Source organism: Pelodiscus sinensis, chromosome 22 (genome assembly GCF_052426305.1).
Source record: "Pelodiscus sinensis isolate ZL-2025 chromosome 22, ASM5242630v1, whole genome shotgun sequence".
Taxonomy (NCBI): Eukaryota; Metazoa; Chordata; order Testudines; family Trionychidae; genus Pelodiscus; species Pelodiscus sinensis.
This window is the reverse complement of record NC_143073.1, coordinates 22786788-22802700: the sequence shown is the minus strand read 5'-3', so window position 1 is coordinate 22802700 and position 15913 is coordinate 22786788. Positions and strand designations below refer to the sequence as shown.

At 61.9% G+C, this 15913-nt stretch overlaps 2 protein-coding genes across 2 annotated transcripts; both read right to left on the bottom strand.

The window, feature by feature from the left end:
• Positions 1-1490: 1490 nt before the first annotated feature.
• Positions 1491-6095, bottom strand: LOC106731456 (protein NKG7-like). Its single transcript, XM_075907920.2, has 5 exons — positions 5096-6095; positions 3921-4129; positions 3553-3699; positions 3229-3354; positions 1491-1531 (listed from the first exon to the last, which is right to left on the bottom strand). The coding sequence occupies exons 1-5, from the start codon at positions 5236-5238 to the stop codon at positions 1491-1493; spliced, it is 666 nt and encodes a 221-aa protein (XP_075764035.2). The 5' UTR covers positions 5239-6095.
• A 6583-nt stretch (positions 6096-12678) lies between these two features.
• Positions 12679-14509, bottom strand: LOC142819628 (protein NKG7-like). The gene is made up of 3 exons (XM_089772581.1): positions 13567-14509; positions 13220-13405; positions 12679-12968 (listed from the first exon to the last, which is right to left on the bottom strand). The coding sequence occupies exons 1-3, from the start codon at positions 13769-13771 to the stop codon at positions 12928-12930; spliced, it is 432 nt and encodes a 143-aa protein (XP_089628707.1). The 5' UTR covers positions 13772-14509; the 3' UTR covers positions 12679-12927.
• Positions 14510-15913: the final 1404 nt, after the last annotated feature.

Here is a 15913-nt window from a genome sequence, read left to right as displayed (position 1 = left end):
CCCCCTACGAGGTGCCGGACCGAGCCATACTTGCGCCCCGGGCAGCGTGTGCGTGGTGTATGCGTGGCCCTGCTCCCGGGTGCACGGCGCCCCTTACCACTTCCATCGGGTGCCCCCCAGACGTTGGCGCCCCGGGCAGCTGCCCGGCTAGCCCCCCCTTAATCCAGCCCTGCCCCTACACAGCCCCAGCCGCTGGAGTAGCCCCTGTCCCCCCCCCCCCCACGGCCCTAGCTGGACCTGGCTGCTAGAGCAGCCCCCCTCAGGCACCGCCAGCTGGCCCTAGCCACAGGGACAGCCCTGTCCCCCACCTCCCACTGCCCTAACTGGCCCTGGGTGCTGGAGCAGTCCACCCCCCTCCCCATGCATCCCCACCTGGCCCCAGCCACAGGGACAACCTTGCCCCCCCATGGCCCCAGCTGGCCCTGGCCGCTGAGCAACCCCGCCCTGGCTGGCTCCACCCAGCACAGGTCTCCAGTTCCGGCCCCAGCCGGGCTCCTGGAGCAGCTGCCGCCCGCCACGCGGCCCACAGCTCCAGCCCTGGGGAGGTCTGATGCCAGGGCCAGGGCCGCAGGGTGGCTGGGGAGGGGCAGTCTCCGGCCATGGGGCCCCGCCTGGAGCAGCCCCTTCATGGCTCTTCAGAGGAGCTGGGTGGGTCTCATCCTGGGGGGGGGCCCGGCTCGGGGGGGGCACCCAGGCGCTCACCTTACAGCAGGGTCGGCAGCGTCCCAAAGCAAAGAGCCAAACGCCATCCAAAGTCAGAGCACGTCGCCCGGCGAGCCCCGAGAACGCCCGTCGGCCGGCCGGACCCTACGCGACTTCACAGCATGGGGATTGACCCGGTGACTAAGAGCATCCGCGAACCATTGCCCCGGCTGGCTGCACGTCATGGGCCGGCTGCGGCTGCATCTTTTCCCACCCGTCTTTGACATTTGTATCAGAACTGTCGAACCCAGGGTCATGCAGCATTCCAGCTGCACGCGTAAGGGCGTCTTTGAAAATTTGGAATTCATTTTTCATTTTAAATAAAAAAGTGGCCTGCTTTTCGGGAATGACAAAAGCGCCATGGCTTGGTTCCATACTGAGCTGTGTCTGGCTCCAGAGCCATAGGTTGCAGGCCCCTGCTATAGAGGGAGTCCTGGCTCCCAGCTGCCCCTCGCTCTCACCACTAGACCCCACTCCCCTCCCTGAGCCGGTGACAGAACCCAGGCATCCGACTCTTCCAAATACCATAAAATCCCCAGGTGCGATACTTTAGAAACAGATCTGTTTAATGTCTGTACAAAGCCTGTGGGTTGGATGCCAAAGGACAGGGCTGGATTGTGGGGAGGCGAGGGGGGAGGGTCACAGCTGGCGGGGGCAGCCGAAGGTGGGGGGTTCCCAGGGTAGAGAGGGGCCAAGGCTGCACGCTCCCCCCTCTCTCTGCCCCCTGCTCAGGACTGTTGAGAGAATCGGCTTCGTGATGCTGCTGGCTCCATCCAGCCCCCCTGGGCTCAGCTCGATGGGGTGTTGGGGGTGAACATGGTCACTGCACCTGGGGGAGAGCAGACTGGGGTTCAGGGCGGTGTTGGGAGCAACACCCATAGCGACCATATTTCCCTTTGCTGAAGAAGGGACACCTGGTAAAATCACCCGGGTTCAAGTGAATTCTCTGGCAATCAGCCACGACGCCGTCCTAACGGTCAGGGTAGGGTCACCTGGACAGAGGCCTTGTTGAAAAGAAATTCTGCAGCCCTGGAGTCATCGGCTACGTCTAGACTGGCATGATTTTCCGGAGTGTGTGTTGCAGGATGTTTGCAGGTTTGCATTTCAAACTAAGCTTGTAGGGTGTGAATAGGGTGCTAAACCCCTCCCCGCCCAGTGCCAGAAAAGCTTCCCCAGGCCAGCACTGGAGGGGGAAGGGGATGCAGGGCTTGGCTTCTTGGAACCAGCACCCCTGACCAGAGGGCCTTCGGATTTCCTGGGGGTAGGATTACCAGATGATTTAAAAAAAATACTGGACACACTTGATCTCAGATGGGGGGTGGGTAGCGGGGCTGGCTGGGAGAGATGGAATGGGGAGGTGGGGGAGAGTGGGGGGGCTGGCTGCGGGAGATCGGTGGGGAGAGTGGGGGGGCTGACAGGGGGAGATCCGCAGCCCAATGGGGCTCTCAGCCGACTGGTAGAACAGAAGGTTTATTAGTTCCCAGGGACACAGCCTAGCAAGGATCAATGTTAACACAGGGACCAAGAGCAGCCAGACTTATCCCCAGGGAGGGGTCTCGGGCCTTCTCCCCCCTTTCTGCCCTATGATCCTTCTCCTCCCCAGCCTGGTTCAGCCCTTTGTCCCTTTTCCTGGGCAGGAGTTATCTCCTGACTGGCCCTCAGGTGTCTGGGCCCAACACCCATCTGCAGTGAGTCATGCCCAGCCTCTCCCTCCTTATGCAAAGAGTGCCGCAGTAGCCGGGGGAAACTGAGGTGTGTGCACACACAGACATCACAATACAGCAAAGAGTGAATGTAACAACACCCCCACTACGTCACACAGCACACAGTCAGGGCCGGCTGGAAACCAGGTGCTGCGGAGCCTGCTGGCCGGGCACGTAGCAGGGACATGGATGGACCAGCAGGGGAAGCGGCCGGCCCTGCCTGCTGCAGCCTTGCCCGACTGCCAGCCTGGCATGCCCAGTCTCCTTAGCAGCCCCTGGATTTCCCTGCTCACCACTGGTGGGTGCGCAGCTGGTGACGAAGGAGCCAGCCAGCATTCGAGCCCACCAGCAGTGTTCCCTCTAATGTTTTCCAAGCATGTGAGGAATAAATTTTATGGGCATCAAAACATGTGTGGATGTGTACCACCAATAGCAACACACGCTGCTGGCTGTGGGTGCTCTGCTAATCAGCTGGAGGGCATCTGAATCTCTCCTGGGTGGCCACCCAAGCACACAGCTCACAGGGATCACTGCCCACCAGCACTGATGGGAGGGGAGAGACAGAAAATACAGGGTATTGTGCCCATTAAAAAAACCAGTAGGGACACTTGCAGAAGGGTTTAAATAGGGGACTGTACCTTTAAATACAGGGCAGCTGGTCACCTACCTGTAGCCAGCCCCCTGCCTCACCCCACAGGGACTGCGTCTTAGCACCAGGCGATGGGTCCCCCTAGAAACACACCCAGGGCCCCACCCCAGAGACAGCTGCATCTGAGCAACAGGCGAGGGATCCCTGGGGACCCGCTCCTGGGGCTGCACTCACCAGTGATGAGGAAGAGGGGGAAGGAGGCCCAGCCGAGGCCGAAGGACCAGCCGAAGTTCACCATACCCTGGGTGGTATCCACAGTCTTCCCTGTGAACACGGCCATGGCGATCATGGCGCAGAGCCCTAGGGCACAGAGAAGAGCATAGATCTCCGTTAGCACAGCCCATGCACAGCTCCCCCCCCGCCCTTGCCCCTCCTGCCACCAGGGGGAGCTGCTAGAGCCCTGAGAAGGGTCCCTGGCTGGGAGGCTCCCCAGGGCTGGCTGGGGGTGCACAGTTGGGAGGCTGGGAGTAGTGGGGAGAGGCTCCATGGGCGCGGTACCTGCGCTGAAGCTGCCCACAGCAGAGACCAGGGTGAGGGGCACGGGGCCGAGGTGGGAGCGGAAGAACGAGGTGATGAGAACACCGCTGGACACCCCCCCGGCGATCATGCCCAGGAACAGGAAAGCCCTGGTGGCATCAAAGTATTCTGTAAAGGCAAGAGAGCAGGGGTTATGTAGAGAAGAGCCCTGCAGCAAACTCCCCAGAACCCAGGAGTTCTGGCTCCACATCCTCTGCCCTCCCTCCACGCTAACCACTAGACTCCACTCCCATCCCAGAGCTAGAGCTAAACCCCAGGAGTTGGGGCTGTGCCCAGTGGAGCGGGTTGGTGGCGGAAGTGGGATCCCTGGGAGAGCCGCCTGCCCTTACCTGGCACTGAAGAAAGTACTGCACATTCTGTTGGGCCGCAGTTCTTCCACAGTCCATAACTGATGTTTCTGTCACCCACCAGCCAGTAGTCGGAGCCCAGGGCGAGCAGCAGCAGCAGGAGGCTGAGCAGAGCCAGGCCGGTGCTGACGATCCGGAGGGGCTGCATGGCAGGGGCAGCTGGGGGCCGAGGAGCTGGGATCTGGGGGCACCTGGCAGGGGAGGAAGAGTGAGATGGGAAATCGCAGCCCCAGGGGCCCTGGCGTGGGCTGGGCTGAGTCCCACGGAGAGATGGGGCCCGTGGTGCCGGATGGGCTGCGGCTGGGTCTCTGCTCCACAGGGTGGCAAACCGAGATGAACGGGAGCCGTGGAAAATGCAGAATTGTGGCCGGAGGCTGAACCAGCGCGGCTCTGAGCAAGGGGCAGGTGCCGTCTATTGATGCCCCACGGTCAGGGGCTGCCGCCGGCTCCTATGTGTCTCGTCCTCGCTGTGTGGTCAGGGCACCCAGGGCAGCCTGATCAGCAGGGCCAGAGACCACTCAGCCGGGCGTGGCGGAGAGCCCCCGGCCAGCCCTAACCCAGCTGTGCACTGCGAAGCCAGGCTGGGACACGGTGCTCCGGGGGCACCTCTGCTCAGCTGGTCCCAGCACCCGACAGCTCAGCTGGGTCTCAGGGTGCCACATGCTGGTCCCGTCTCGGGCGTGGGTGCAGCGGACAGGAGCTGGGACAACCCGTGGGACCCAGGGGCCCCTCTGGCCTTGAACTCTGGGCGTGTGATTCCCCCCCCTGTGCCGGGTCTGTGCCCCCTTGGCTCTGATCTCCCTGCACCTCCTGCCGGCCCCTCCCCGGTCCTCCCCGCTCCTGCCCCACTTCTATTCCATTGCCCCCCAGCCGAGCCCTGGACCAGCCAGCACCCAGACCCTCCCCCACCAGCACCTCCAAGGGTCCCCCACAGCCTTAGCCCGGCCCCTCCCGCGTGGCAGGGCAGGACCTGCAGCCATCCACAGGTGGGGGCCAGGCCAGGTGCTGGAGAGAAATGGGTGTGCTGGGCGGGAGGGGAGGGGGCGCTCTCTGTGTGTGAGGAAGGATGCGGGGGGGGGGGGCAGCCCTTCTGTGCCCCTGTGTGGGGCCTATGCCTAGGGGGATGTAGGTAAATGAACCCCCTCGATTCCCCTCACCTGCTGGCACCTGCTCCCTCGGAGGGCTGCGTCCGGCCGATCCCACCCCGGCTCGGAGCCCCAGCCTTGTACCTGGGCTGCTCCCACAGGTGGGGCTGGAGGCAGAGAAGGAGCAAAGTCCCATAATCAACCCCCCCCCCCATCCATCCCAGCCGACTATTCCCTCCCCTGGGTAACGTACCCTGCTCAGCCCCTGGCACGCCCGCACCCTGCCCCCCGCCCTTGGCTCCTCTGGAGTCTCTCAACCCCCTGGGGACAGGACACCCCAGTGCCCCCCACCCCAGTGCCCCCAGAACCCAGGAGTCCTGACCCCCAGACCCCACCCTGTAACCGCTAGACCCCACGCCCCTCCCAGGGCTGGGGAGGGAACCCAGGAGTCCGAGGGGTGGCGGGGGGGGGGCCGTGAGGGGAGCATCTCTGAGGGGAGGATCTGGGAACGGGCTTATCAGTCCCCACAGAAGAATACGGGAATTGTCTGGCGCATGGGGCGGTTCTGCCTGGCAATGCGGGGCAGGGCCCCTCTGCTTCCCCTTGCACTTTCCCCTCCGCCTTCACTTTCCATTCCCCCTCGCTCTGGGGCCATGGGTGGGGAGTGGGGTGAGGCAGGGAGGCTCTGGCCTGGCAGAGATCCCTCCCTCCATCCCTGGCTAGGCAGAGGGGGGCATGGGCAGGGATGGACGGACAGACAGACGGATGGATTCCCTCCCCTGGGCGAGCTCCCCACAGACCAGCACCCCTGGCTGTGAAATCTGCCCCATGTGTCCCCTGCTCTGTTGAGCAACAACCCCCCCCCCGGCTTTGGGCAACCCTGGGCCTGCCCGTGCCCTGTGCCCATGGGTGAACCCTCTGCCCAGCCATCTCCCATAGATGCCCGCTCAGTCCTCGTCCCCATGGAAACCTGCCCAAGGCCTGCCCCTCCCTCCCTCCCTCCTCCCATCCTCCCCACCCCTCGCCAGCCTGGTGCTAGAAACCCAGGGCTGGGCAGAGAGGCTGGAGATGGGGCTCATCCTGACCTGTACCCCCCTGCTCCACTCCCCACCTGCACTCCTCCCCCCCTGCTCCCCTCCCCCACCTGCACCACTTCCCTGCCTGCTCCCCTCCCTTGGCTGTACCCCCCTGCTCCCCTCCCCACCTGCACTCCTCCCCGCCCCCGCTCCCCTCCCCCACCTGCACCACTTCCCTGCCTGCTCCCCTCCCTTGGCTGTACCCCCCTGCTCCCCTCCCCCACCTGCACCACTTCCCTGCCTGCTCCCCTCCCTTGGCTGTACCCCCCTGCTCCCCTCCCCACCTGCACTCCTCCCCCTCTGCTCCCCTCCCCCACCTGCACCACTTCCCTGCCTGCTCCCCTCCCTTGGCTGTACCCCCCTGCTCCCCTCCCCAACCTGCAACCCCACCTGCACCCCTCCCCCATGACTGGAGAGGTGTTAAGGGGCCGCTTCAACTGGAACCGTCTCTTGACAGGGGTGTTATCTCCGTGTGCCAGACAGTCTGTGCCAGGCGCACTGAATGGGGGGGGTGTCTGAGGGCCTGTCCCCCCCCCCCAGGAGAGCTCAGGCTGGCCCCCCAGTGTGTCTCTCTCACCAGCAGAGGTTGGGGCAATAAAAGACCTCCCCTCCCCTCCCCTCCCCTCCCCTCCCCTGCTCTGTCTCCCCGCAGGTCCCCGCGCCCCGTGGGTCGGTGCTGGACGTCGACAGGAAGAGGCCGACAGCGCTGTGCCCCTCGCGGCGGGTTTGCCGAGCGCCGGCGGGGGCGTCCATTGGCTGCGGGCGCTCGGCGGGGCCCGTCTGTGCTGCTCTGCTCCGGGTGGTTTTGGGGCGGGAAGTGGTGAGTCCGGGCTCCGGGCTGCAGTTTGAGGCATCGGCTTCTGGGCGACAGCAGCAGCGTCGCCACCTGTCGTGCCGGCGTCTCCGCAAGTGACCAGCCGCAGGCGGCGAACGGTGACCCGCGAGTGCTGCCGAGCCGCACGGGAGGAAGTGTCTGCAAAGCGACAGTCGCCAGGCCCCCGGGGCCGCTTGGGAGCCCTGCACCGACAGGCCGCTTGCTCGTGCCTTGACCTGGGGGAGCTGCCGTCGCACCGGACGCCAGCGGGACCCCTCCACACGGGCAAGGGGATGCCAGGGCCTGGGGTGCCTCACTCCCGCCTTCACTTCCCAAGCAGCTTTGCCGGGCGCACTGACGAGCCTGGGCCTGGAGGCTTTAGAGGCCCCAGCAGGACTGGGAACCGGTTCCAGGCCGGGGGCCGCTGACCCACAGAAAACCAGTCGGGGGCCGCACACAAGTGAGAAGCAAAAGAACCAACAACCCCTCACAGGGGGGGAGAAACACACCACAGCCGGGGGGGGGGGGGGGGGGCTAGTCGAGTTGTGTGCTCCAGCCCTGCAGTGGGGGGCGGGGAGGGAAGGCTGCAGCCCAGTGCGAGCTCCCCAGTGCTGGGAGAAGGCTTGAGCCTTGGGGCTGGATCCAGACAAGCTGGGGCCCGCATCCGGCCCCCAGACCTGAGGTTTCCCACCCCTGTCCTAAAGGATCGGCCCAGCCGGCTCTGTTGGGTGAGATCCGAGGTATCAATTGCCCTGGGACTGGGGCTGGTCCTTTGGGACTGGGAGAACCTGTCTGGAGCTGGGGGGATGGGTTAGAACCTCTCCCCTGTGCGAGGGGGGCTGGGGGGCACAGGGAGCACTGGGGTGTCTGGGGGAGGGGGGGATGGGTTATACCCTCTCCCCTGTGCGAGGGGGGCTGGGGGGCACAGGGAGCACTGGGGTGTCTGGGGGAGGGGGGGATGGGTTATACCCTCTCCCCTGTGCGAGGGGGGGCTGGGTGGGGCACAGGGAACACCAGCTGAGGTGCTGGATGTGGCTGATTTGGTGCCTGACACAGGAGGACACCAGGCTCGGACTGTAAGTAGCCCTGTCTCTAGGCAATTTGCCCTGAATTGCCCCCTCTGCAGCGCCGCGGGGGTCAGAGAGGAAGGCCGCTCTGCAAGGCGGACCCGCTCCCAGGCATGTCTCACGTGGGTCTGTGCGTGCGGGAGCCAAACCAGGATCCCGTGCGCCCAAGGGCGGCTTTCGGAGAGCAGAGAGGTAGCGAGTGGGGGCCCCGGGCTCTGCTGGACCGGTCTGTTCAGCATCTGCAGGGCCACTCGCCGGGCGCGGGGAGACCAGCACCTCTGGCGTGGGGTATGGGGGCGGGTTATTCAGGAATCCCTCACGTGGGGCTGAAATGCAACCAGCTCTGGGGAGGGGCACGGGGCTGGGCATAGAGGGACCCTGGTGCCCCAGGAGCTGCAGGGAGGAGGCTGCTGCCCAGACCTTTTCTCTCCTGCCCCAGGGCTCGTCTCGCTGACCAGCCTCCTGTGCCGGCCGTCGCTCCCAAAGACCTCAGCCGCCTTCCCCTCGCGCTGAGGCCCCTGCGTGGCTGGTTCTGCTACATGGGCTGCCTGGCCTCTTCTTCTTTCTCCCGGGTGGTGAGAGGACCCCATAGAATCATAGAATCATAGAACTGGAAGAGACCTCAGAAGGTCAAGTCCAGCCCCCTGCTCTAGACAGGACCAATTCCAACTAAATCAACCCGGCCAGGGCTTTGTCAAGCCGAGACTTAAACACCTCTAGGGATGGAGACTCCACTAATTCCCTAGGGAACCCATTCCAGTGCTTCACCACCCTCCTAGGGAAATAGTTTTTCCTAATATCCAACCTGGAGCTCTCCCACCACAACTTGAGACCATTGCTCCTTGTTCTGCCACCTGTCACTACTGAGAACAGCCTCTCTCCATCCTCTTTGGAACCCCCTGCAGGGAGTTGAAGGCTTCTATCAAATCCCCCCTCACTCTTCTCTTCTGCAGACTAAACAGACCCAAGTCCCTCAGGGTATGTCTACACTAGAAAATTAGTTCGAACTAACGGACGTTAGTTCGAACTAACTTTCCTATGCGCTACACTAGCGCTCCGCTAGTTCGAATTTGAATCGAACTAGCGGAGCGCTTAGTTCGAACTAGGTAAACCTCATTTTACGAGGACTAACGCCTAGTTCGAACTAGCTAGTTCGAACTAAGGGCTGTGTAGCCCTTTAGTTCGAACTAGTGGGAGGCTAGCCCTCCCCAGGTTTCCCTGGTGGCCACTCTGGCCAACACCAGGGAAACTCTATGCCCCCCTCCCGGCCCCGGACCCCTTAAAGGGGCACGGGCTGGCTACGGTGCCCGTGCCAGGTGCAAGCCTGCCAGCACCCAGCTAGCAGACCCTGCACCTGGCACGGCACAGAGCCACCCACCCGATGCCCCCCAGCCCACCCCCTCTTGCCGGGACCAGGCTGGCGGCTCCCGGGAGCTTGCCCTGGACCGCAAGAGGCGGGCACCTTCCTGGGCTAGTGCGGACATCGTGGACCTTGTCCACGATCTCCGCACTAGGCACAGGAAAGTGGCCGTCTAGGGCAGGAGAGCTGCCAGCCTGGCCACCCAGGACCAGGTGTGCATGAAAATCAAGGGGGTCCACTGAGACCCCCGACCCTGAGCCCTGAGCTTACAATGGCCGTCCTGGGTCAGACCAAAGGTCCATCTAGCCCAGTAGCCTGTCTGCCCACAGCGGCCAACCCTAGGGACCCTGGAGGGGATGGACCGAAGACAATGACCAAGCCATTTGTCTCGTGCCATCCCTCTCCAGCCTTCCACAAACTTTGGGCAGGGACACCACTCCTACCCTCTGGCTAATAGGACTCCATGGACCCAACCTCCATGACTTGATCTCACTTCCCTTTAAACTCTGTTCTAGTTGTAGCCTTCACAGCCTCCTGCAGCAAGGAGTTCCACAGGTTAACTATTTGCTTTGTCAAGAACCACTTTCTCTTACTAGTTTCAAGCCTGCTACCCATTCCTTTCCTTTGCTGTCCTCTAGTCCTTCTTTATGGGATCTCAGGAAGAACTTTTCTGAATGCACCCTCTCCACCCAACCCCTGCTTTTACAGACTTCTATCCTGTCCCCCCTCCGTCTCCTCTTTTCTAAGCTGAACAGTCCCAGTCTCTGTAGCCTCTCTTCATCTGGGACCTGTTCCCAACCCCTGATCATGTTAGTTGCCCTCCCCTCTCCCAGCCTTTCTCTTCCCCTCTCCCACCTCCTTTTCCCAGTCTCCCCCAGTTTTTTTCAATAAAGACAGAGTCAATGTTGGAAGAAACGTTATCTTTATTTTGTACATCAAGAAGAAGGGGGGCTAAGGAAGGGTAAGTGGAAGGAGGTGAGGGAGGAATGGGGTACGAGCCCCCGATGGGGAGGACTGGGCTGGCTCTGCGGGCTTCTGGGGGTGGAAGCTCTCCTGCAGCCCCCCAATTACTCCCTCTCCCCAGATGGCAGCCTGCGGCAAGTGCAGCCGGGCTGATGGCCGAGTGGTGTGATGTGCCCAGTGTGGGCACTCAGGGCACTCCAAGCCAGAACTTCTTTGCAAGCGGGGCACCCCTTAGAACTGTGTGTCCGGGGTGGGGGTCGGGACCCTTTAAGCGCAGCCCTCGGCTAGCCTGAGACAGTATCTCCATGCTCTAAGTCCTCCTTTTATGCCCTGCCGGCACTGCTTCCGGCCATCCTTAAGCCCTGTTCAGAGTCCACTCAATGTGGACTTACTAGTTCGAACTAGCAAAACGCTAGTTCGAACTAGTTTTTAGTTCTAGATGCGTTAGTTCGAACTAGCTTAGTTCGAATTAACTAATTCGAACTAAGTTAGTTCGAACTAGCGCTGTAGTGTAGACGTACCCTCAGCCTCTCCTCGTAGGTCATATGCTCCAGCCCCCTAATCATTTTGGTCGCCCTCCGCTGGACCCTCTCCAATGCGTCCCCATCCTTTTTGTAGTGGGGGGGCCAGAACTGGACACAATACTCCAGATGCGGCCTCACCAAAGTCGAATAAAGGGGAATAATGACATCTCTGGAGCTGCTGGCAATGCTCCTCTTAATGCAACCTAACATGCCATTAGCCTTCTTGGCTACAAGGGCGCCCTGTTGACTCATATCCAGCTTCTCATCCACTGTAACCCCAGGTCCTTTTCTGCAGAACTACTACTTAACCGGTTGGTCCCCAGCCTGTAACAATGCTTGGGATTCTTCCGTCCCAAGTGCAGGACTCTGCACTTGTCCTTGTTGAACCTCATCAGATTTCTTGGGGCCCAATCCTCCAATTTGTCCTAGTCACTCTGGACCCTATCTTTGTCCTCTAGCATATCTACCTCTCCCCCCAGCTTAGCGTCATCCGCAAACTTGCTGAGGGTGCAATCCATCCCCTCATCCAGGTCATCAATAAAGATGTTGAACAAAACCGGTCCTAGAACCGAACCTTGGGGCACTCTGCTAGAAACCGACCGCCATCCTGACATCGAGCCATTGATCACTACCCGCTGGGCCCGGTCTTCTATCCATCTTTCTATCCATCTTACCGTCCATTTATCCAATCCACATTCCCTTAACTTGCTGGCAAGAATATTGTGGGAGACCGTATCAAAAGCCTTGATACAGTCAAGGTATATCACATCCACTGACTTCCCCATGTCCACCGAGCCAGTTACCTCATCATAGAAGCTAATCAGATTGGTCAGGCACAACTTGCCCTTTGTGAATCCATGCCGACTATTCCTAATCACTTTCCTCTCATCCAAGTGCCTCAATATGGATTCCTTAAGGATCCCTTCCATGATTTATCCACAACATTCTCCAAAAACTTCCTGGATTGCCTGTGTACTGCCATGAAAGGATCGGGCCCACTCCCGAGGCTGGCACTCACCCAGTCCCTTCCCCCCGCAACAGGGCCCAGTGCCCCCAAACACCTCAGCCAGGTGGGCCCCCAATGATCTCCCAGGTTCCACGGAACAGATTCACCGGTGACCCCTGGCCGGAAGTGCCCACACTGAGTCAGTGTGTGTGTGTGTGTGTGTGTGCGCGTCCCTGCTGCACCCCTGGGGTATGTAGCCACACCTGTGACCCTGTGTCCAGCTGGCATGTGGCTTGTGCACGGCCCCCAGCCCCTGAGCTCCTGGCGCAGGAGAGACTGAGGTGGGACAATTGTGCGGAGTTAAGGGCGTTGGCGAGGGCTGGCCGCTGGGCATCGCCCCCCAGGGAGATGGCGCCGCGAGGCCTGGCCCAGCCTGGCCGTTCCTAGGATTACGGGGAAGGGGCCGTGGGGCCAGTAGGACTCTGCGATGCCCCAGAGGCTCATGGGAGACTCGCTCCAGACGAGACGGTGCCGTTCGGTTCCCTTTGCCCAGCGCCGGCTCCGAGCAGAGTCACCGAACCGCAGGGCCGGGGATTTCCTGCCATTTCCCTCCTGGCCAGGCTGCGCCCTGGGCTCAGCACCCGCCAAGGGCCGCCCCTCGCTCAGCCTCACGCTGCCCCTGGCCAGGGCAGGAGATCGTGTCCCTCCTTCCTCCCCACGCCAACCAGCATCACGCCCTGCCCCCTGGGGGGAGAACCCAGGAGTGCTGGCCTCCAGCCCCCCTCTCTCTAACCCATAGACCCCACTCCCTTCCCCGAGGCGGGGACAGAACCCAGGCGTCCGACTCCCTTTCAAACACCATAAAATCCCCAGGCACGATGCTTTAGAAAGAGATCTGTGTAATGTCTGTACAAAGCCTGTGGGTTGGATGCCAAAGGACGGGGCTGCATTGTGCGTATGGGGAGAGGCAGGGGGGACACAGCTGGAGGGGACAGCTGAAGGTGGGGGGCCCCCATGGTAGCAAGAGGCCGGGGCTGAGAGGGGCCAAGGCTGCACACTCCCCCCTCTATCTGCCATCTGCTCTGGGCTGTTCAGGGAATCAGCTCCATGATGCTGCTGGCTCCGTCCAGCCTCCGGCCAGCGCGGCTTGAGGCTCAGCTCGAGGGGTCCTTGGGGATGAACATTGTCACTGCACCTGGGGAGAGCAGGGACTGGGGCTCAGTGCGGTGTTGGGTCCCTGGGAGCAGCCCCCATGGGGACCACCCCAGAGGTGGCTGAATGTGAGCGCCCGGCGAGGAGTCCCCATGTCCCATCCCTGGAGGACTGAATCTCAGCTCCCGGAGAGGGCTCCCTCTATAAACCCGCCCTGAGCTCTGCCCCAGACTCAGCTGCATTTCAGCGCCAGGTGAGAGATCCCTGGGGACCCGCTCCCAGTGCTGTACTCACCGGTGAGGAGGAAGAGGGGGAAGGAGGCCCAGCCGAGGGCGAAGGACCAGCCGTAGGAGAAGGTGGGGAGTTGGCCTTGGTCTGGAGTCCAAAAGCGTGCCATTTCGGCTGTGACCACGGTTATTTCTGCTGTGACCAAGGCCACTTCTGCTGTGAACACGGCCATGGCGATCATGGCACAGAGCCCTAGGGCACAGAGAAGAGCACGGACACCCGGTTAGTGCAGCCCATGCCCAGCCCCAGAGCCCCTGCCGCCAGGGGGAGCTGCCAGAGCCCTGAGCGTGGTCCCTGGCCTGGGGAGAGCTCTCCAGGACTGGGGTTGGGGGGAGGCCCCCTGGGCGCGGTACCTGCGCTGAAGCTGCCCACAGCAGAGACCAGGGTGAGGGGCACGGGGCCGAGGTGGGAGCGGAAGAACGAGGTGATGACAGCAATGCTGGAGACCCCCCCAGCGATCATGGCGAGGAACAGGAAAGCCCTGGTGGCGCCAACATAATCTGAGGAGCCAAGAGAGATCAGGGTTACATAGAGAATAACCCTGCAGCAAACTCCCATGGAAGCCAGGAGTCCTGGCTCCCAGTCCACTCTGCTCTGACCACTAGACCCCTCTTCCTTCCCAGAAGCGGGGAAAGAACCCAGGAAGTCAGGGTTGTGCCCAGTGGAGCTGGTTGGTGGCAGCGGTGGGATCCCTGGCAGAGCCGCCTGCCCTTACCTGACACTGCAGGATATTTTTCACAGATTGAATTGTGGCAAAACTGCCACAACCCCAGAATGACTTCACTGTTTATCACCAGCCAGTGGTTGGAGCCCAGGGCGAGCAGCAGCAGCAGGAGGCTGAGCAGAGCCAGGCCGGTGCTGACGATCCGGAGGGGCTGCATGGCAGGGGCAGCTGGGGGCCGAGGAGCCGGGATCTGAGGACACCTGGCAGGGGAGGAAGAGAGAGATGGGAAATCGCGGCCTCAGGGAACCTGGTGCAGGCTGGGCTGAGTCCCTCTTAGAGACGGGGCCCGTGGTGCCGGATGGGCTGCGGCAGGGCCTCTGCTCCACAGGGTGGGAAACCGAGATGAACGGGAGCCGTGGAAATTGCAGAATTGTGGCCGGAGGCTAAACCAGCGCGGCTCTGAGCAAGGGCCGGGTGCCGTGTATAAATGCCCCACGGTCAGGGGCTGCTGCCAGCTGCTACGTGTCTTGTCTTCACTTTGCGGTCACGGCGCCCAGGGCAGCCCGATCTGTGGGGCCAGAGATCACACAGAAGGGTGGGGAATGGAATATGGGGCTTTTCCCCAGCAGGAGGCTCTGTCTCCAGGGCAGGGCCGGGCTGGCTCAGGAGGGTGGGATCGGTGTTGCTGACTCCCAGGGTGTAGAAGCTGGTGCCAGTGGAACTCTCTGCTACCAGATGGAACAAGTTGTCCCTCCCCCGCACTGTCTGCTGGGCTCATCTGCCTGTCGCTGTTACATCCTGACTGGTGAGATGTGCAGGGTCCTTCTCACCCTCATTTCAACACAGGAAACCTCAGTCCACTGAGTCGCTTCTGTGCTCCACAACCGTGCTGCCAGCCCTGCTCCAGCACCTCCGGGCTAGTGCCTCAGCCAGGGCCTTGGGAGCACGGTGCCTCCATGGGAGCCAGCACCCTTGGGTGTGTCCTGAGCTCTCGGACAGTGGAAGGAGTGAGAAGTGCTTGGCTGTGGGGGGAAGTGAGGTGTGCTGCCTTAGAGCAGTGGCTCTCCGCTAGGGACACGTACCCCAGGGGCGCACAGAGCCCTCCCGGGGGTACCCCAGCTCATCGGGAGATTTGCCTAGTTTGACAACAGGCGCCATAAAGAGCCCTGGTGAAGTCAGTCCCTGCTAAGCTTTCCTACAGGGACTTGTTCCCACTGCTCCGTGCTCTGCCCCCCAGATGGTAAGTATCAGGGTTCTCAGCCAATGGGAAAACGGGAAGGGCAGCTGACAGTAACAGCGGGCTGTGACATCGTGTGTGTTGTGTCGGATTGTGGAAACAGGTCCTTTCCCAGTGAGGTGAAACATGGGGGTGGGCAAGGGAAATCAGCAGTCGGGGAAGTTTAGGGGCAGGGAGTCCTGCAGGCAAACCCCATTAGTTCCCAGTGGCAGGGAGTCCCACGGGATAACCCCAGTTCTACCCATTGGCAGGGAGTCTCCCTGGTTTGCCTTTGTAATTGCCAATGTCTGTGGTGTCTAAGAGGCCTCAGCGAGGAAATTCCCCTTCAGATGCAGCATTGGGCTCTCTGCCCATCGTCTCGACTCACCTGGGTGGCGGATGGTGGAAATATGGAGCCAGGTCAGACAGGGGCTTGGATGGCTTGTGCTTCCCGGCAAAGCGCCGTCCGTGTGTCTGTCCCCTCAACGTCAAACCCTGCCAGTGTGGTGAGTTCACTCGCCGTCGCTCTGTGACTTCTGCACGCTCCACCCCCACAGCCACGCTCCACCCCATCAGAGGTGGGGAGAGAACCCAGGCGTCCTGGTCCCCAGCCACACTAATGCAGCACATTACAGGCATTACCTCCTATCGCCAATGAGTGCCCCTCTGCTATCCAGTGGTAGGCAGTCCCACAGGCTGACCCCTCTGCTATCCAGTGGCAGGCAGTCCCACAGGCTGACCCCTCTGCTATCCAGTGGCAGGCAGCTCCGCAGGCTGACCCCTCTGCTATCCAGTGGCAGGCAGTCCCACAGGCTGATCC